The sequence below is a fragment of the Ammospiza caudacuta genome, chromosome 2, assembly GCF_027887145.1.
Source record: "Ammospiza caudacuta isolate bAmmCau1 chromosome 2, bAmmCau1.pri, whole genome shotgun sequence".
Taxonomy (NCBI): Eukaryota; Metazoa; Chordata; class Aves; order Passeriformes; family Passerellidae; genus Ammospiza; species Ammospiza caudacuta.
The window spans coordinates 37,631,091-37,651,673 of NC_080594.1; the positions used below are offsets into that span (position 1 = coordinate 37,631,091).

Consider the following 20,583-nt stretch of genomic DNA (forward strand, 5'->3'; position numbering starts at 1 on the left):
ACGTATATCCTTTCCTTTCATTTATTTTAGTCTTGAGGTATAAATCTCTTAATATGTATTTACTTACACTACTGGGGCAGAGTTTCAGATGAAGAAAAGAAAGCTGATTTTAAAAGGTCAATAACAGCATTAATCAAATAATTTTTCTTTACAGGCTATTTCTACACTCTGCTGAAATGCTTACACTGATTTCCCTCACTTAAATGTTTTATACATTAGAACTTCACACAGTGAACAGCCTTCATTTTTATATGCTGTGAGCTGAAATTAAGTCTGTATTTGTAGAGTGTGGTTGGAGGAGGTAAAATTTCATCTTCATTTTATATATCTACAACATGGTTTTTGGCACTCCTTTGCCTCCTCTTTTGACGTTAATATTGCTTCAGAAAATGATCAGTCAGTACAGTTAATTTGGATTGAAGTCATAGTGCTCTTTCTGTTCTTTTGAGCATCTGGAAAGTAGGTATTTTCTGATCTTTTTCATTAGACTCTTGACATCAGATTTTTTTTTTCCTAAGCCATTGATTTGCTAAAAGCAAATAGATGTGTTTGTAAGATTGAAACGCTTTCTATGGTTTTTTTGTTTAACATTTTGACTGCTTTACAGTCACTATGAATCCATTCCATGTAAAATTGTCCCATAGGTTAAACCACTGAACTGAAATCTTATTTCCATAGTAAATATCTTTTTTATCAAGAGGCATAATAAGTTTTATCCTTCCTGTATAAGGTAGCATCACCAGGGTAACTTTGGATTTTAGCCATTGTCCTGATTTGCTGTCTAATTGAATATCATGACATTTGTGGGAGGCCTGTGATTCAAATCACTTATGTTTCTCATTCCAAGGCTTTGATGAACTAGGTGGTCTCCTAAAACCAACAGTGGCCTCTCAAAACCAGAGTCTTCCAGTTGCCAAAGTACCGCCTAATAAATTAGTGTCAGATGATCTGGATTCATCTTTAGCCAATCTTGTAGGCAGTAAGTATGGAACCACTAACATGTAAATACTTAGTGATTTCTTTTAAACAAACAGAATTTCAGTAGTCTCTTTTTCTCCCTTGTGACAGATTTGGGCATTGGAAATGGAACTACTAAAAAGTGAGTATGTTTAACAGAAGTTGAGCATTTGGATTTTCATGATAGTAAATTTTCATGAATGTGCATGTTAAAACCTGTACATACCAAATCATAATGTTAGCCTTCAGAGGACATGTGGGAGTGTACAAGGTGTAATGAATTGTTGAGAGCTATTGGAAGGTGACTGTAGACTGAGTGGCAGTGACAATGATAGCAGCAGGCAAGGTGTCTTGGGTCTGATTCCTTTCAGATTTCAGGTATATTAAAAAAAATAGTTCATCAAAATGTTTCTTTGTAGTTGTTGCTGGTAGTCATAGCACTCCCTAAATACTTGGTATGACCTGAGTGTGAGCAGAGCGGTTTTCAAGATTATGAAACTGCAACCTCTGTCTTGAGGCTGACCTATAGACCAGTGAATTCTGAAGCAGGGTGTGTGTGTTTGAGGGTAGGGAACATCAGCTCTAGCAGCAAAGCCGCAAAATGGAATTGGCAAATTTCAAATTTGTTGGGACCATCTGTGTCAACTCTGAAATCGTGCAGAAAACTAATACGCTGTTTTGAAATCTTACTCAAATGTCTTGCTCTGAGTCAGATACTAACTTACCTATTCTGGGCAAGTTGATTGAGATGCTGAGGGGGCTCATGCTGAACATCTTTTCTTACTTTTCCAAGCCAAAACATGTTGTCATGAAATTTTTTTATCAATCCCTTGGCTAAATGAGCTTCATTAATAAAGAAGCCTCATTCCCAAGTGGAAATGGTGTTTACCTGTTTTTTAAGGAAGTCCAATGTTTTCTAACAATTTTAAAAAAAATTTATTTCAAGTGATGTAAACTGGACTCAGCCAGGTGAAAAGAAACTAACAGGTGGTTCCAACTGGCAACCCAAGATTGCACCTACAACTGCGTGGAACGCTCCAACGTTGGTAAGCAAATGCTCATTTTAAAATAGTGAGTTCCCTGCAATTTAGATCTGCAGGGTCTTGTGTAATGGATGAATTTGAAAATCATCTATAGTTGCATTAAAAGGGTAATAGAAAATTGAAGAAGTGGTCAGCTGGAGCTGTGTGCTACTGCGATTTGTTTTTATTGGCTGTGTGATTCTAGTAAACAGTTTGTGATAGGATGTGCAAGTTTAGCACCAACTTCAGTAGGGTTTGAGCAGCCTCTCTCTTGGGAGGTAGGGCTTTTTGGGTTTCACTCAATGGACTTTTCAAGTGCCTATTGAGACAGGACAAGGGGCAATGGCTGTGAACTGACAGAGGTCAGGTTTAGATTAGATACGAGGAAGAAATTCTTTACTGTGAAGGTGTTGAGGCACTGACAGGGGTTTCCCAGAGAAGCTGTGAAAGCCCCAGTCCCTGGAAGTGTTCAAGGCCAGGCTGGCTGGGGCTTTGAGCAGCCTGGTCTAGTGGAAGGTGTCTGGGTCCACAGCAGGGGGGTTCAAACAGGGTCACCATCAAAGTACTTTCCAACGCAGGGCATTGTATGAGTTTATGACATAAAATTCGGAATCCCAAGGAGTGAGGAGGCATTTGGCAGTCTAGAAAGGTGTAAGTGTGGAAGTGTCCTTCGGGTGCACTTACAGGTGCACTTAGATCATTACATTGTAACTTGGCCTGCTCTGGGGCTGGGAACTGGCCCCATGATACTTGCAGAGGTGTCTGTGACTACAGCTTTAGTAATGTACATAACTACTGCTTTCCTGGCCTGGTGTGTGCACTTGCTTTTAATCCATGTCAGTTTTGATGAGCAAGTTCATGTATGTTTTAACAGGTAGTATTGGCAAGGATTTTGGGGTATCAGTGTAGGGGGAGGGCTTTTAATTACATGTTAAGGCTTTACAGAAGTAGTTTTCACAACATTCACAGAACATTTTTGCATGTGAATCCTACTCACCCTTTCACCAATGACCTGGAGAGCTGTACATGGGCAGAGCAGGTAAAAAACAGCCCCCAACGATTTATTGCATCTGATTCTGACTGGGGGACGTTGAATCTGCAGTGCAGTAATGCAACATTGTGGATTTGGAAAGATAGAACTTGTCTCCCTGGATCTGCCATCTCTTCCCTATCAACCAGGCGTCCCCTATCAACTCACTACAATTATTTAGGGAGAAATATGTTTGTGGATCTTACTGGAGGATATGTAGATATTGAAGAAATTGTAACTACTTACCTGTGTTAATGACTGGTGTTTTGAGTTTACCTGTGTGCTTGAATCTGTTTAATAACTCATGTCTTCTATCTACATCTTGTGATGATAAGTCATTACAATTAACAGCTTTTATTATTGAGAGATACTGTTGAGACACTTCTTGTGAAACTGTTCTATAAACATAAAAAGCTTGAAAGAGAAATAATGTGAGGGGGAAAAAAAAGCTTTGTTTTCCTCTGCTGGTCCATTTATTGTGGAGTTGCTGCAGCTTGCTAAGTAAATATGCTTTTGAAAATCTTTGATGAAAAAGGCATATACCAAATAAATGGACTATGCAAACCAATGTCAAACCTAATACCATCAGTATCAGACAGTATCACAGGTGTGTTGTCTGAGTGAATGACTTGAATTACAAGAATGTGTTGGAATAAACATTTAATGTATTTGTGAACTAAAATGCTATCTGTGTATATTCTGTTGTGTAAGTATTTGCTTCTAATCCAGTGTTATTGCATTATGTAATTGTTCTCCCTGGGAAATACAGAATGGCATGCATTTTCCACAATACGTAAGTGAAACAACCCACAGCCTTTTTGCAATCGACTGGCATGCTGATATTAACCACTGCTGTTGCAGAATCTCATAACCTCCTCGCTATTTACACATTTCTCATTTGAAAATCTTTGGTGTGCCAAAAATTGAGCTTTTCCTAGCATACACAAACTTCATAGGTGGTGTGCAGGCTCTTGAATCGAATGATGGCATGGGAAATACCAAGATTATTTTTCCTTGCTTTAAACTGTACCATCTGCTGCCAGAGAGCTGGGGTGTGTGTCTGTGCTGCCTTTAATGCATTTGGTGGATTCTGAATGAAGATAAAAATATCGTGTTTGAATAACTGCATGAAACCTCACAGGCTTCTGTTATACATGGCACTTGATCCACATTTATGGTAGATTTTGATTTTTAAATTTTTTTAAGTGGGGAGAGACCAATATGTCATTAATACTCATATGAAGAAAGAAAATTAATGCAGATAGTTTACAGAGGGCAAGAACTAACCTGTGCTTGCTGTCTGAGGAATGCAAGCTTTCATTTCCAAGGACCTTTTTCTTTATGTCAACAGTAATATTGGTCTTTCCCTGTACTTTGTTTTTATTCCAGGGTAACTCTGTAACTAAAGGGTGGTAGGTCCATATTTGAGCACTCAACAATAAGTTTATTCAGCATGTTTGTGTAGGTGTGTGTACACAAGCAAAACAAAAAAAAACTTGTAATTTTCTGGATAGCTTTGCCTGCTGTGTGAAATATATTGCAAATATGCTGTCCAGATGATTTTCTATCTGTTCTCATGGCAATTGAAATGCCAGTTGCACTGGCTCTACTATATTAAATAAAGCAGCTGATACCTTTGAACTGAATTCAGAAGCAGCTTTCCTGATGCCCTATTCCTGATGAAACAATTTATCTGCTTTAATTAATCCAATATGATTAATGGTTTATGATTTGCCTTTTTTCTGTAGCAGTAATGTCTGTGTACCAAGAAATGCTTATGGTATTTGTCTTGAATAGAAATCCCCACAGCAAAAACATGAAAATTACTGGTTTTTTTCTAAGAGGGTAGACTAACAGGTGCTGGAGTGGATAGCAAGTTATCTAAATATCTGTAAGCACCAGTTTAGTCTGAAAAAAAATCCAACTTTTTTGTCCTTAAAATAGTTAATACTAATTTAGAAAGTGGATAATAAACTGTAGAATAAAGAATATGGCTAAGAGATTAAGAACTATCTTCATTTAAATTTCTAAGAGTTATCAGCTGTTTTTCTACCTAAATATTGCCAAGCTGTTTACAAAACAGAAGTTCACCCCAGTTTTGAGAGCAGTGCTGTACCTTCATAAAAGTACAGTAAGCACATCAGGGTAATAAATGTATCTGCCAAGTACTAAGAGGACTTTTAGCAAGTTCAAATGCAGTGTATGGAGTGAGTGAGGGAGAGGGAGTGCCAACTGGCTATTCCTGTGAGAATCTAATTTATATCAAAGCCTGCTAGGAGAATCCTCATAATGTGTTCATCCTGGCTAAAGAGAATTCCTCCAGCAGAAGCAATGGTAATTTCATCTTTTGGTCTGTCAAATTCTCTATTAAGACTTGTTGTGTACAATTACTTTTGATACTGAAATATAAGTATATACTACATAGGATTAAAAATGTGCTTCTCTTTCATAAATATTTTCTCTCAAACTTCTCTGAGTCTTGTACTGTGTTCTCTAAACGGGATGTTGAGAGAGTGGTACATGCAGTTTAGTTCATCAGCCAGAATCCTAACATGATAAAAGCAAATACATTATTAAAGATTTGCCAAGATGGCCTATAAACTTTAGTTTAGGTATTGTACTCCATCTGAAATAATTAGGATACACTCTTAACACCAGACTGCAAATGCTATTTATTCTTTGCTATGTTCATAATAAGCTGAGTGCTGCAGGTGATCCTTAGAAAGCAATGTGTTAGAGTGTGCAGCTGATCTCTTCTCCTCTCAGTTCACCACTGTTTCTCACACCAGGCACCCCCTGTAATGGCCTATCCTGCCACAACGCCAACAGGAATGATGGGCTACGTGATGGTGAGTGCAATTCCTGCAGCTCCAGCCAGGCACATGCTGTATGTTGTTTGATTGCTTATAGTTTGGTAGCTCTTGTTTTCCTCAACTGTTCTACTGAAGACTGAATTTCAACTCCCATTCATTTATTCCTCACCAATTAACAACTTCTGGTTTTCTGAACCACTTACATGCTGTTTGTCTGAACTTTTAAGTCTACCCTTCCTTACTTCACTTGTTTTATTCATAAACTTCTTAAAATGGGACTAGATCATGTTTAAGGTCCCTTCCAACTCAAACCATTCTGTGATTCTATGAAAATTACACAGTGTCTGTTCTTGGTGATCCTTATTGGCAAGGAAATAAGTTTAGCATAGAAATAAGTTTATTGCATCAATATAGATATCTGCTTTCAGAACAGAAATGTTTTCTTGGTGAAGTGAAGCCTTCCTTAAATACCTTCTGCTGAGGTCTGGGAGCAAGAATCTGTGATGATTCTTGCACACAGAAGTGCAAGTTTGTGACACTGCAACATGGTGTAGTTTCAGTTGAGAGTTGGATCTCTTGGTGACACACCAGCGCCTCAAGGCTTTTGACATAAACCTGACCTTCCTGCTTTTTGCTTGGCAAATTTTTGTTCTTACCTTAAATTTTAAAATATTTCTGAAATTATATGCCGTAGCTCTTTTTAGTATGATTTTGATGCAGCACAGCTTTTCTGGGTGAATAAAAGGCAAGAAAACTTCCTTCAAGCAGTTATTCTATTAAATGCTCACAGATTAAAGGAAACAAAAAGTTTAAATCTTTCATCATATAACCAAATTGCTTTAATGACTTATAACTTACATACACTCAGTAAGTGAACTGCAGAAGTGTCCAACTATATTTTTGAGGGCCTCTTGGGAGAGTATCATATATCATCATATTCCCTGTTACCTATCCATGAACTCCCATGTTCTTGGTCAAAGCTGTTATGCTTAAACTAACGTCAGTATGGATTCTACATTGATCTACATATAAAGTTGATCTACACAACTTTGCTCCTGTGGTACCAGCAGCATTTTCATGGTTATTTTGAGTCAGCAGCAGGGGAAGGCAACATGTACGAAAAGTAATCTTGCTTGTTATGTTACGTTGTTGTGTTATGTTTAATTGTGGGGTTTAAATGCCAGTGTGAAATAGAAACTGGAGTTAAGGAGACAGAACTCTGTTACCCTGAATTGCTGCTGCTTGTTCAAACATGTCCAGGATCTGAGCAGGTGGGTGAGGTGGGCCTTTACAGAATGACCATTGGGCTCCATAGCATGTCCTGAAATCTGCCCTGGCTCATTCAGACTTTACTCAAGACATTTACCATAAGGAATCTCTGAAATGTTGACTCAATATACAGCCCTTGCTGTTAACATTTTAGTTTTTCATAAAAGCAATAGTGAGGGCCAGAGTTCTGAGGATAGTCCTGTCTAAGTGCAGGCTTTTTCCTTATGTTCCCACATGTCGTGAGCTTGCTGGGGCAGGCAGGTTGTTTAGTGCTGTAGCACTGTGCCTGGGCATTCCCTGGCTGCTGTTTCCTGTGTCTTGGGCCAGCACTTGTTCAGATCTTCTTATATTTTTTTATAGTTATTTTCATTAGGGTCAGTTTGTTGAATGGGTTCACCCTGTGATTGCCCAAACAGCTGGTAGGCATGATAGGAAGAGTACCACCACTACCAGGATTAGTCAGGAAAAAGCTGCTTGGTGTGGGGATTGCTTCAGTAGGACTGCTGCTGGCTGTCAACCCAAGCCTGAGGGAAATGCCAAAAGCAGTGCCAGAGATAGGCATCTGTGTTAAATATAACCTGACTTTAAAGACCATTAATACCCATTAAACTTCTAATTTTGCTCAGCTGGAGTGTTGGTTACACTTTGACTCTGATTGCATAATTACTTGACATTAATTGCATGTACAGCTCTCAGTTTTCAATTTTGTCCAGAGCTATGTCAGCACTGCACTGCTGTCTCCAAAACTGTGCTTGTGCTGTCAGAGGCAGTCAGGGAGGTGCTGTCAGACCTCACGTTGGGGAGCAGAAGGACCAGCACAAATGCTTGTCTAACAAGTGTTTTAGTGCTTCAGATCATTGCAGCAAGAGATTGAATGGGCTCTGTTGTTATTGAGAAAAATTCCTTGGAAAGGCTCTAATGTTCCTTTCCAGTAACCTTTATTTGCAGAATATTGTAGAAGGATCTCACGTGGTTACATATCTCAAATATGACCAAGACTTTTCACCCATTTGCCATTTTCCTTTATCTCCTGAAATACTTGAAATGTATTAATGCTGTGTGTGATTTGATGCTGTCTGGTTTTTTTCAGCCATCACAGATGGGAGGCATACCAGTAATGACCCAGCCAACTTTGATATACAGTCAGCCAGTCATGAGACCACCAAACCCTTTTGGCCCTGTACCGGGAGCACAGGTGTGTATATTCAAATTGCTGGTGCTGGGAATGAATTACACAAGGCAGTTTCTTTAGAAGTATATTAAATATGCTAATTTTACACTTAGATATAATTAATATCTCTTATTTGTGTTGGGCAAATTATTGCACAAGTTCATGGAAAGTTCATGGAAGGCTTGCTTCCTATCTGCTTGTATCCATGTTGACAGCAGCAAATTTGTTTTACCGAACCAAAGAGGATAGGTCTTTTTCAGGCATTGTTTTTCTGGGAATGTGACAATGACAAAGAATAGCAAAAGCTCATGTCTGTGCCCTTTGCTGAAGATGAGCTTTTTCCCCAAAGTCATATTCCATGCTGCTTTACTCTCAGAGTGTGTTTATGTGAGATTGGCTATTCCAGCTTTTTCCTGAGTATACGTGTCACTGTTCTTTTCCCTGTTACATTTGAAAGTATTAGATTATAAGGTACCCAAGGTGCAAGGTGTGTGCTTGTATTATAGCATTTTGCAGGGGCCAGACAGGGTGTGTGTAGCCTTTTATGCCCATGACTGGATTAGGTGGATTTGAAAGAATTGTGGCATCAAACTTGGTGAAAATTCAACCCACTACTCCATTGTTGGTCCTGAGCACCTCAGTGGGAGGCACGTGGCACGTCCATCTGGTTTTAACCACGCTGGTCTCCAGTGGGCTTTGTGTTCCTCCATGGTTTTGCAGGAGACTGCATGTGCAACATAGTGAGGATGCGCAATCGCAATACTGATCTACCTGACCTTTCCCTGTTAAGTGCTACCTTAAGTGGAGTGTTCCTTAAATCCCCTGGTTACCTGTTTCTCAGGATGTGCTATGTCCAGATTGTTACCTAACCTGCTGGAATGAGTGTGCCAAAGGGCCACTCTGAACTAATTGGACTTAAATACATACCTGTTATTGATTTGTTTTACTGTTTGTTTTACAAATATCTGTCACTGGGAAATTTCTGTCTGAACTCACTTTTATAACCCAATAGGCATCTAAAGAGAGGGTTTTTTTAATGGTAAGAAAAACATTTTAAAAAGTAGGAGGAAGAGGGGATGGATAACCCTGACCACCTTCATACTATTTTTGGAAAATTCTTATATCTTTGAGACTTTGTATTTGTGAACTGGAGTTAGAGGCAGAGCCAAGTTTAACTGGCAGACTGAAACTCCAGGATCAAGTGTAGTTTTACTCACCTATCACATTCCTCTTTTTCAAAGTTCACTCTGCACATCAGACCTTCTCTTAGAAAAATGAAATATATTGTGCCTGTATTTTGATCTTATTATAAAGAGCTCTGTTTCTATAGGTGAATGTTTAGAAGCATTCATGTATGACTTCACCTAGGTATAGGTTGGTGTAACTGCAGTGTTTGGGACTAGACTGTGGAGGGAAGAGAATTCAGCAGCAAGCTGGAACTAAAAAGAGCCTCAAGCATTTTCCAGTCTGCTCCTTTTATGAGAAGGGTTCTGCTGTGTGCTCCCAGTGGGCTGTATGCCCATTGTCTTCTTCAAAACACAGCCTTATGAATAGGGTTTTTTTCTAAATATCTCTTCTAAATGCTTTATCTGGAAGAGATGCTGTTAGATTTCTTTAGCTAGAAAGAAATCTTTAGCAATTCTCAACTGGCTTTGTCTTAGACTTCTGAGACCTGCTTTGCACCTTCACTGTCACATAAGTGATTTGGTATTTTTCACATGGATTTTATACCATTTCAAGAGGACAAATAGTGTTTATGACAGTTGTTAAATATTGACCAAGTAAAAGGATCCTTAAGGATAGGAGTTTTCTCTACATTAAAAAAAAATTGAAATGATCCTTAAAAAAAAAAACCTGCCTACCTGCCTAATTCAGTTATGAACAGGTAGATGGGTCTGAATAGCTCAGTGAGCCTTTCTGCTTCATTTGACATTGCAGGGTGTGGCTTTGGTTGAATCCCAGCTGGCTGTCAGAACAGGAGAAAGAGGAATTAGTCACAAGTGAGGTGTATGGAGCTATATTTATTCTCTTACCTGACAATGTTTGGCTCCTGTGAGAATTAATTTCATTGAAAACACACCCTTTGAGTCAGCATTTGCTGTGACCAAGAAGGGTTTTTCCCTGAGACACACAGTCTTTGTTGCTGGAAGGTGTCAAGCTTTCAGAGCCCTCATGTCAGTAAAGCATATTAAATGAAACAAGGGCTGTATGTGAGACCTTCCCCATACACAGTAGAGTTTATTAATGTACAGCCATGGAGGGGAATTGCACTCTTATCACACTGAATTTACTGTGTGCTGAGTCTTGAGGCTCTTCTGAGAGCATATTTTGCACTTTAAGTTTAGTTAATGCTCTTGTTGTGCCAGAAATAGAAAAAGGAAAGTAAAAGAAACAGAAACGTGTTCTTGGGGTCAGTAAACAAATCTTGAAGAATAAATAATGGTTATCTGAAAGCCACACAGCTGAAACTGCCCACATGGATCACTGTAAACACCATTATTCTATTACTGGTTTTGCCCATGGTGTCATCATTTGCCAAAAACGAAATTGTTTTTCATATTTAAAGCGCCAGATTATATCACCTCTGGTCTCCTGATAGATCTTGGGTGTTGTCTACAGTAAAGAAAGCTAAAGGTATTTAAAAGCATGATGACAGATGTGAAGTTGTTGCCAAAAATTTTATTGCCAAGTTGTAGTGAGTTGAGAACACACTGGGGAAACAGGCATCTTAATGTTGTGCAGTTTCCATATAAATTAAACTGTTGTTCATAACTTGATATTCTCAGGGATTAGTCTTAATAAATTTTTTTCTATCTCTAGATATACCTGTTTTGTTTCTCTTCCAAGTGTTCTCTTTACGTGCTTGCAACTTTTTTCCTAATTGTTGCATTCAAAAGCAAAGGTAGTTTGGTTTTTAAGGAAAAAATAATTTGAAATAATTGAGAATGAAACTAGAACAGTCACTTCTATGGAAATCTGAGCAAAGAAGGCATTTATAGTTTTGAAAGATGTGTAATTTTTCTTTGAAAATATTTATCTTGCAGTATTTCCCACCTGACAAAGAAAATAAGTTTTCATCATGATAAAATAGTGGGCATTACCCACTGCAACTTATTACCTTGTGCTACCCGGAACAGTGAGAATGGTTGGAGTTGTTTGATGACATTGTAGCTGGTGAGGGGGAAGTGTGTGTGTGTGTGTCTGAGGAGGGGGCAGGCTGAATCAGTGCTTCAAGCAGAGGAATGGCAGATGTGATACAGGACAGCAAATGCCAAAAGTCCCTGACAAGCCAGATTTGACTGATGTACAGGGGCTGGAATGTGTCTGCCCATCACAAGGCCTGAGTATCCCAGTGGCTGTTAAGCCAACAACAGTGTTGTGTTGGCCAATATAAAATGGTACAATTAGGACAAATCCGTGTGCCTTTGCATGTCACATGTTCTGGTGTGGTGTCCCCAGAGGAACATAACCTTAGGAGGGGGAAGCAGATGGGTAGTGCAAAATTTAAGAGTTAAAAAAGAATAAAGAAATCACTCCACCCACTCCCAACATCTATGTAAATTGTAACACAGCCATTTGTACATGGCAAGTAGCAGGAGTGATCACCTGGGTGATGGAGAATAGGTAAATGTGCAAATGCGTAAGTTGGTTTGGTGGATCTGTTTTGTGGTTGGTTTTTGGCTGGGTGTAGGGAGGGGGGTTTGAGGGGTGTTTGAAGCTGTAAGAACAGGGTAGAAAGTTCAGGACAGACTTACGCCAGAAAATAGACCTTAAAGATGCTTGCTTTGGCACATTACCCCTGAAATATATGGTAAAACAGCTGGACAGACTCGTTTCATGGGAAACCAGAATGTAGCCAATGGTGGCAGTCAGCCCAATGCTCGCTTATGGACGGGTTCTTAGGTTTTACTGGAACTCCAGGGAGGTTTGTCTTTGTTGGAGGCAGTGAGAAGTGCCGGCTGATGCTGGAGGTGAGCCTAAGCTGTCTGAGCAGTGTGGTGCAGTGCATTTCACATCACACCAGCTCTGGGCAGCAGGGCACTACATCCACAGCTCCAGTTAGGTCAGCTCCAGAGAAACTGATGGCCAGCAGTGTTGTTTTAAATGCTTCTCCTTAGAAACTGTTAGGAGTGGTCCTTGCTTTCAGATCTATTTATAAACTGGAGTAATCTGGAGAGGTGCAATGTAGGAAACTGTCTAACTATACTTCCCATGCATTTTTTTAGGTCTCCTTTTTGATAATTAAAGGAATTTTGTTAAAATGCGTATTTACTGCAAGTCCTGGCTGAATTTAATTATGGCATCTAGGTAATAGCATTATCAGGTTTTTTCCTCAGATTTTAACTTGAACAGGCTTCCTGAAATTTCCCCTGTGTTTGGGTTATGTACTGATGTTGCACAACTGGCCCAAACCTACCAGTCTTCCACACTGCTTTCAAACTGGGACGTTTCTTTGGACTTGATATGAGTTGGAGATCTGCCAGCTCAGTTTGATAGAAATCTATGTGACTTCAAGGCATTTGACCATGAAGAGGAGGAATGTTTCCTGAAATCAAGTGGCAGCAGGCATTCCTTGCTGAAGTTAGGACTGTTGGACCATATCACTAGTCTGCCTATGGCTTCCCAAAGGAAAGAACCAAGTTTAAGAGGGGAAATTCTGACATCCTGAAACTGCTTCTCAAGCATTTCCCATTCTGTCTCATGACTTTTGCATAATTTATTTATGGTGACTGGATCTGAATGCCCCATTGGGAATGGGGTTTCAGGAGGAGGTGAAGATTCCAGTGCAGATTAAGTATGTACTGATCCTGAAGGAAGTCCTCCTTCTCATATGGTTTCCAAAATAGACGTTCATGTGAAAAATTTAAATGTGTAATGGCAATATTTACACTCTGAGCACTTGTGCAAGCAATTCCCATAAGCAGATTTCCTGTCATGTGTAGGTTGGCAGGTGCCTGGCATTTCCAAAGGAAAAGGTCTTCATGCAATGTTTTTTGTCATGGGCATGGAGTGCAAGTGACTCAGTTCTGAACAAACTGTTCCAGTGAGGAACCCAAATTGGAGGATGCTGACTTTGATTTATAAGTGCAGAAACATGTGTGTTCTACCCAGAGGAAGGGCAAATAGGATTTAAAAAAACACCATTTTCTTTTTTGTTAGGAAAAATACTAACATAGAAGGAAAAATAAATCAACAAATAGCAGATAATCCTGCAAGTACAGTCTGCAGATTATTGGTCTTTCCCAGCAGCAGTAGTTGGAATGCCAATATTACCCACCTTTAAGTTATGTGCTTTATATGACTGAGTTTGTGGTGTGCTGCTTTAGGTACATGACTGTAGGATGCAATTTTTATGAGTGTACAGACTATCAGTCACAGTCTTCATTTCTCACCTGAAACGGCCACAGTAGCAGTTGAAACTCTCATCTTTTTGCCTTTTTTTCCCTTTTTTCTCCTATTCACAGAATATATCTCCTTCTAGGTCCCAAATTGAGAATTAACTATTCTCTGCTATCCAACCTCTTTTTATATGCATCCTATTTTGACAAGATGCTGAAAGCTATTTCTTGTGGAGAAACCATCTGGAAAGTTGCCATGCTCTGGCCAGACCCCAGCATCATCTCTCCCTGCCAGGCTGTAGTTTTCCCAGTAAAGCAGGGAGAGGACTAACTTGTTTCACAGAAGTCAGGCTGAATGTTTTGTATCTTCCTTTGAAGAAAGCTGCTGTGAAAGTGTGTATCTGCTTTTTGGCCAATGCCACTGGTGTTTCCTTTCTGGAGGGTCATGTCTGGCTTGTTTCTACATTACACCAACCATTGAAGAGGCTTTGTTTTCCATATGACCAAACACCTTATTTTAATAGTTGACTTCTGCCAAGTGTGCCTCTTAACCTCCCCTTGTCCTTTCATTACACGTTTAGCTTTCATATTCTGTCATTCTGAGACCTTGTTTTCTTTTTCTTTCCCTTTCTCTGTCGTCTTTCTTACTAGCTGTCTGCAGCATCCAGCCCTTCCAGTCAGAGTCCTCACAGAGCCTCAGGAAAGGATCCCTTTGCAGAGCTCTCTCTCCAGGATTTCTTGTAGAACAACTTAGGTATTGTCCATTATTCTTGGGAGATGCTGGTGTTTGTGATATGAAACAAAAAAGTTCTAATTCAGGTTTTATTAACATGGCTAGAACTGTTTCTGAAGGAAATAAAACCAAATCTTGTTGAGTTGGAAGCATTGTGGAAGTGACTTGGAAACTCTTTGTGTTTAACTTCAGCAGTTTACAGGCCGATTGAGTGATTTTGCCTCAGTCCATTGGAAATAGAACCAGTTCATGTGGTACTTGCTGCAGTTAGGGAGAAGGAACTGGTGCTACCTGGTCTTTACCATCTCATCAGGAAGATGTTCAGAGTTCCCCGTTAGCAGCAGAGCCCCGAGTGCTGCTGGCAGGGTGCTCGTGCGCTTCCCCATGGCTTGGCCAGAGTTCCCTTCATGCAGGAGGAGGTGCTTGTTTCACATGTGCCAGGGATCCATTATGGTACAGAGGTGCAGTGGAGGACTTGTGTTGGTTTTGACCAGTCAGGGGCAGGTGGGAATTAAATAGTAAAATGAGTGAAAACATGAAAAAGAAATTTGAGAATTTGTAGTATAAAGAGAGAGTAGGCTTATTGCACACAGCAGCTGCTTTTCTTTGTGCACTTCTCTGGTTCAACATGAAAAATGACCCTGAGTTCTCTTCATAATGGTGTTGGTCTGTGTTATGCTGCCGCTGGTGACAATATTGCATGGATAACTAGATGGGTTTTATTTTTAATGCAGAGCTATTCTAAAGGCTGGTGTCGATGGAAGAACATCCTGATGTCTTTTGGTTGTTTCCTGGCCCTGATTTTTTAAAAATATTTTATTTTTGTTCAAAACTTCAGATCATGGGGTAGCTTGGGCATCAGAAGAATGGAAAGAAAAAAGATTTAGAGTGAAGTCCTACTTCTGTTGCATATTAACCCCAGGGTTTTTCATCTTTCCAGATTCAGTTTATGTAACTGTGTTAGATGGAAGAGAAAGGAACGTTTCCAAAAAGATGTGCTCAGCAGTAAACTCCCAGGAAAAAAATGAACTTCAGTCCCTCAAACTCTCCTCTTCCATTAAGTGTTGCAGTGAAATGATGAAGACCAATGAAGGAAGCTGGGACACCTCCATAAGAAGACATCAGTACACAACACAAAGCCAAGAATTGCCATGAATTAAGACCAAGACCTATTTTTGTCCTGGTGACTAACAAGTCAATACTCTCAGCTTCTAATAATATCCTTAATTGGTAACGTACGCAGAGAAGCCTTTATTCTGGAAATTGATATTGGTGTTTGGAAATGCTGTCTGGATTGGAGATGTGTCCTTTACCGTAACTCAAAACAAGACTCTGGGCAGGGGAGAGTCGAATCCTAACTCTTAATTCTGCAGTTACCTTTTCAATCCTCACAAATGTAGGCACAGCAGTAATGGAAATTAACTTTTTTTAAAAATTATATATTCAGTTTGCAGTAGACATTCCTTATGTATTATTGTTTGTATTTATTTATGATTATCAATTTAACATTAATATTGTATCAAAAAAACCTCCTTATGAAAATGAGTATGGGTGTATACAGTATGTCTGATTTTTATCCACAAAGAATGAATCTGATTCAGAATGCTTTTCAGCTGACACACAGAGCACTAAATATTTTAAAGGTCTGAATCTAATGAATTCTCAGTATATATGGGAATTAGGGAAGAGCTGTAAAACGCATTAATCCTTATAGTCAATTCTGTGCCTAGGATTTTGCAAGGGAACAGTTAACTGACTAGAAGAAGCACTACATTTTTAATTCAGCATTAGTGCATTGGGAAGGAACTTTATTGCTTTGTGCTTGGCATGTCATTATTTTTACATTTGACATTATAAGGCCTTTCCAAGATGAATGTGAGGAATTGCTTTCATTTTTAAGACTTTCCTTCTTTTCTGTAAAAAAAAAATAAATTGAGGTGTTGTGTGTTGGGGGGGGAAAGCCTTTTCATTGGGCTCGTTCATGATCATGTACCTTTTAAAAGTAAAAAAGGGGAAGTAGCTTCCTTACATATGTCTAGTGGGTATTTAGTTCACGAGGAATTCAAGTAGCGCTGTTGATCGGTGCTTTGTGTAAATACACCATAACTTTTGGGTGGAGTGGGGCCTTCAGAAGGATAGTCAATGATACGAAAGCAATTCTGTACATGAATTAAGCATACTTGCTGCATTGTCTCTGCAGATTCTATTTTTGTTTAAAATATTAAAATGTATGTTAGCAAAAATGGGTGGATTTTCAAATAAAATGCAGCTTCCACAGAACTTTTGTTACGGTATGAAAGTCTGAGGTGCTTCTTTTCTTTTTGCTGCTTAAAATGTGCACTGATAATTGCATTGTTTACTTAATAAAATACCAAATGTATTTCATACGTGCATATTGTATTGCAGGAAGTGCAGCACTCTGAACCTGTGGCTGACGTGATCCATGCAGTCTCTTCCCTGGGCTGGTGTCACGGACAGCCTCGGTGGACACCTCAGTGACAAGGTGTCTCCTCCTTCCTGACCTAACGTGATATTTCACCACATTCTAGTTTTTCAAACTATTCATGGCAATAAACTTGTACTGTTCATAACTGACCAAGAAGCATAACTATGTCCCCAAAAATTGTTATTATCTTCCCTAATCTTACAGCAGAAGGTAGTGCTGGAAAAGCTATGAACAGTTTGCTGAGACCACCTTCTGTAATTAGACACAGGAAGAGTTGATAGAAGTGGAACTTTCCTCCTTACAACGACCTGAGGCTTGTCCTGGAGGCCAAGGTATCATAAACTGAGCGGTACAGGTCAGTAGATTTAAAATTTCTTTCTCAAAGCATGACTTTAAAAAACCCTGAACCTATTACAGAGTATGTAATACACACACTCAGATCTGGAGAGTTTCATACACATTTACTAAAATTTTGCCTTCCTACCGCTGGGGCTTTCAGTGTGGGTCAGTTTGCTTGTGATCAGAATATAAAAAAGGTGAATTGTGAATTGTTTGAGTTGGGTCTGTGACCTGTTACCTACCTCAGTAAGTACCAAGAAACAGATTGTTCAGACCTTGTGTGAAGAAGGTAGACCTTCATCTTCCTCCAGAGCCTGATGAGCCGGGTTATGATAAAACAGATGCTAATTTTCTTCTTAGGTCTCCATTGCTCTCTGCAGAGTCTAACTTGAGGCTTTTGGCTGAGGATAGATGTGTTCCTAGATCTCTTTGATCCCTTGGACTCTTTGTGTGGCTGTGGACTTGAGGCTGCAAATCATGAAAGTACCAAAGAATTGTGAACACCCAAACCCATGTCTTCTGCAGGGATGCTGAACTCCTGTTACCCTTTAGTGCTCACTCGTTGTTGCTCTGTGTTCCTTGAAACAGCTGCTGTGCAGATTAGGCCTTCTTGCTGAAGGCTTTGCTAAAAACCCTTGCTCTTTGGTTTACTCTTCAGAGACAAACTGGCTTGAGAATTTTCCTGAGTAGTAGGTTCTCATTTGCTTTGTTCCCAGTAAGTGTTTGCTTTCAGTGTCACTGAAATAGCACACTCAGCTTAATTTAAAAAGCACAGCACACAGACGTATTTTGTTTTTTAATTACTGGCACTTTTCGATAATAGGGGGTAGTGAAAACCTGGTTCTCTTCAGAATTGAGTGGAAAGGCTGTTTATTCTACAGGAGCAAACTGTGTAGAGAAGCTGCCTGCCCTTAGCAAGCAGAGGACAATGGAGTGCTTTGCTGGGGGGATGTGGTTCCTCTTGAAGTTTTGTGTAGGGAGCTGCTGTGTCAGAATAACCACTTTTTTTGTTTGTTTGTTTTTAGATTAGGGAATTTTATAATGAAAACAACTGGATTTACCTCTTGAGACAATTACTTTTGCCAGAACAAGAACTTGAACAGCTCCTGAGTTTCCAACATCACTAATGTTGAGTCTTCATATGAAGACAGATCTGAATTCCTTTGCTGCTTTTCTTTTTTGTTTCAAAGTCACAAACTAAACTGAGATGGTACCTCAGGACATGTTTAAAGTCTGTCTTTGCATGACTTTTTGACATCAGAGTTGGCAGTTCAGCCAACTGCCAGAATAAGTCACAGACGTTCCCAGCTGCCAAACAGCCCTTCAGCAAGAACAAGGGACAGGGTGAAACCCTGCATCTTTCATTAGACAAAAAGTGCCCATTTACAGACCCTAACACAAATTTTGTAGCAACATAAATGAATTGCAACTTAAAGGCCATGACATAATTGAGATAAAGATTGTGGCAGAGAAATGAGAATTAAGTGCTAAAAACACTGGGAAGGATAGTAAATGCTGATGGGAGCAGAAGATTGACAAGATAATGTGAGGGGCAGTGAAAAAATGTGCTGAATGCAGACAAAAGAGCAGTGCTAATGGCAGCATATGTAAACTGAACAAGAGCTTGCTCCTTGGCCTGTTGTCAGTCTCTTGACTTGACCTTTGGAGATCTCACACAACAGTGGAGAGAGCAGAAACAGGCTTGACATCTTCCACTGAATTTGCCCAACAAGAAAAATCTGTGAGATGCTGCTGTTTGCCAAGTTCAATCTGGAGAGCAGAGGGACTTAGCTGATTGTTCAGCTGCATCCTGGCTGGATCAGGAGAATGAGTGGGGAGAAGAAAACCCTGGGCAGGTTCCCTGAAGGTGTAGCATTGCTGCCACCTCCTCAGCACCTTTTTGTACCAGAAGGTTGAGTAATGCGGTGAGATGGCCTTCCCAAGATAACAGATCAGTTTAGGAGCGAGTAAAACACATTTAATTATTTTCTTCCTTCTCTGATGATGAAATTTCCTGAAGCAAAGATCAAAAAGCCTTGGAACAAAAAGCCAACTTGCTTAAATTTCTATGTGAAGTGATAATGAGTAAAGACAATGAGTTGGATGCAAGCATAGTGCTTTGGATATCCGGCAGCTGCAGTACACAAGGAGCACAGGGGTCTTGGGTTTATTTTCATAGCATGGATCTCTGCTTTGTTCTTGGCAGTAACTGCTGAACTTCCCTCTGCCAGCTACAGCAATTGCCCAAGTACTGGAGTTTTTTAGAAATGCAGTATTTGATACCATTTTAGCTTCTTGTTTTACTTTAATCACTAAGTGAGCAAAGATCCAGCACCAAGTTAAATCCTAGTTTTCAGCATGGCTCAATGTTCAGTTGTCAACATATGGCAACAGTTGTTGGCATCTTGTTGCCATGTCATGTCCTAAAACAATATGGTGTTTGTGAGACTGCAGAACATGAGCCCTGAAATGTAGTATTGCAAAAAACATCCTTACTTTCAAAATCCAAGGAAAAGCCTTTTTTTGGAGGAACATCCAGCTGCAAAACATCAGTGGCTAAAGATGCTAACACCAATAGATTCTCTGTTCTCTCCTTGTCACTATGGTGTAGCTTTTCAGTCCATTACCTTCTGCCTTGACCTTATTCTGGCAAACTCCTTTTAGCCCACAGAAGCAGTGTTTAATAACTTCTCTCTCAGAAAGCAGCCAAACAAGAACAAATGCTGCAGAACGAGTCTCTTAAACCCTCCTTTCGCAAAACGTGCAGGTCTGAACCTGTGGACAGAGTGCCTTGTTATATAACCTCGCCACAGTGGAGGCTGCAAACCTCGTAAAAACCAGACCAAAAGTGAAATCACCCATGTTCCCTGCAGCTCAGGCTGGGGGAGATCACACCAGCACAGCCAGACTATAAAGCACTACAAGCCAGTCGCTCAGAGAGGGTTCAAGACAGCAGAGTGCTGAGGTAAGCAGCTCCTTTCATCACTGGAGTGGATACAGGCTCTCAGCACACCTCTCCTCATTGTGCTTTTTAGACATTTCATGGATTGATGTTTCTCACTTCCAGCTCATGGACCTCAGTTCTATTAAAGTAGTTTTTATTTCCATGCAAATTGAGTGATGCTTATATTTCTTTAATTTTGAATTCCAAGGAATACTTGTTGGGTTTTTTCTTCCTGTTGGAACTGCAAATTTTTTTGAGCTTTGTTCTACTTAAACACACAACTCCACCTCATCTGAAGCTTAGATTGGATTATAATTGTGGGACCCCTGCTTGCATCCTAGAGCTCTCTTGTGCAACAGTAACACAGTAAAGAAAAGCTATTTCATAATGCTGGGAATACAAGGGTGACTCCCATAAGTTTGATCCTAACTGGAGTAGTGAACTCCAAGTGGGGCTTGGAAGCACTGGCTGTGCTGCCAGAAAGTGACTGATCTGCCCCCTGTTTTACAACATGCTGCTC

The 20,583-nt window shown here is 39.8% G+C and overlaps 1 protein-coding gene across 4 annotated transcripts in view; it reads left to right on the forward strand.

Moving 5' to 3' along the window:
* PICALM (phosphatidylinositol binding clathrin assembly protein) overlaps positions 1-16,714 on the forward strand; it is a 65,734-nt gene extending 49,020 nt beyond the window's left edge. Inside the window, exons 14-21 of one of the 4 annotated variants that reach the window (XM_058800665.1) lie at positions 848-979; positions 1,069-1,099; positions 1,904-2,003; positions 3,779-3,802; positions 5,799-5,858; positions 8,182-8,286; positions 14,253-14,355; positions 15,275-16,714. In XM_058800665.1, the coding sequence (XP_058656648.1) occupies positions 848-979; positions 1,069-1,099; positions 1,904-2,003; positions 3,779-3,802; positions 5,799-5,858; positions 8,182-8,286; positions 14,253-14,345 (545 nt within the window). In that variant the 3' untranslated portion in view covers positions 14,346-14,355; positions 15,275-16,714. The remainder of the gene's footprint in view (positions 1-847; positions 980-1,068; positions 1,100-1,903; positions 2,004-3,778; positions 3,803-5,798; positions 5,859-8,181; positions 8,287-14,252; positions 14,356-15,274) is intronic. The other 3 variants (XM_058800667.1, XM_058800666.1, XM_058800668.1) reach the window with 3 other exon arrangements.
* The last annotated feature ends 3,869 nt before the right edge of the window (positions 16,715-20,583 follow it).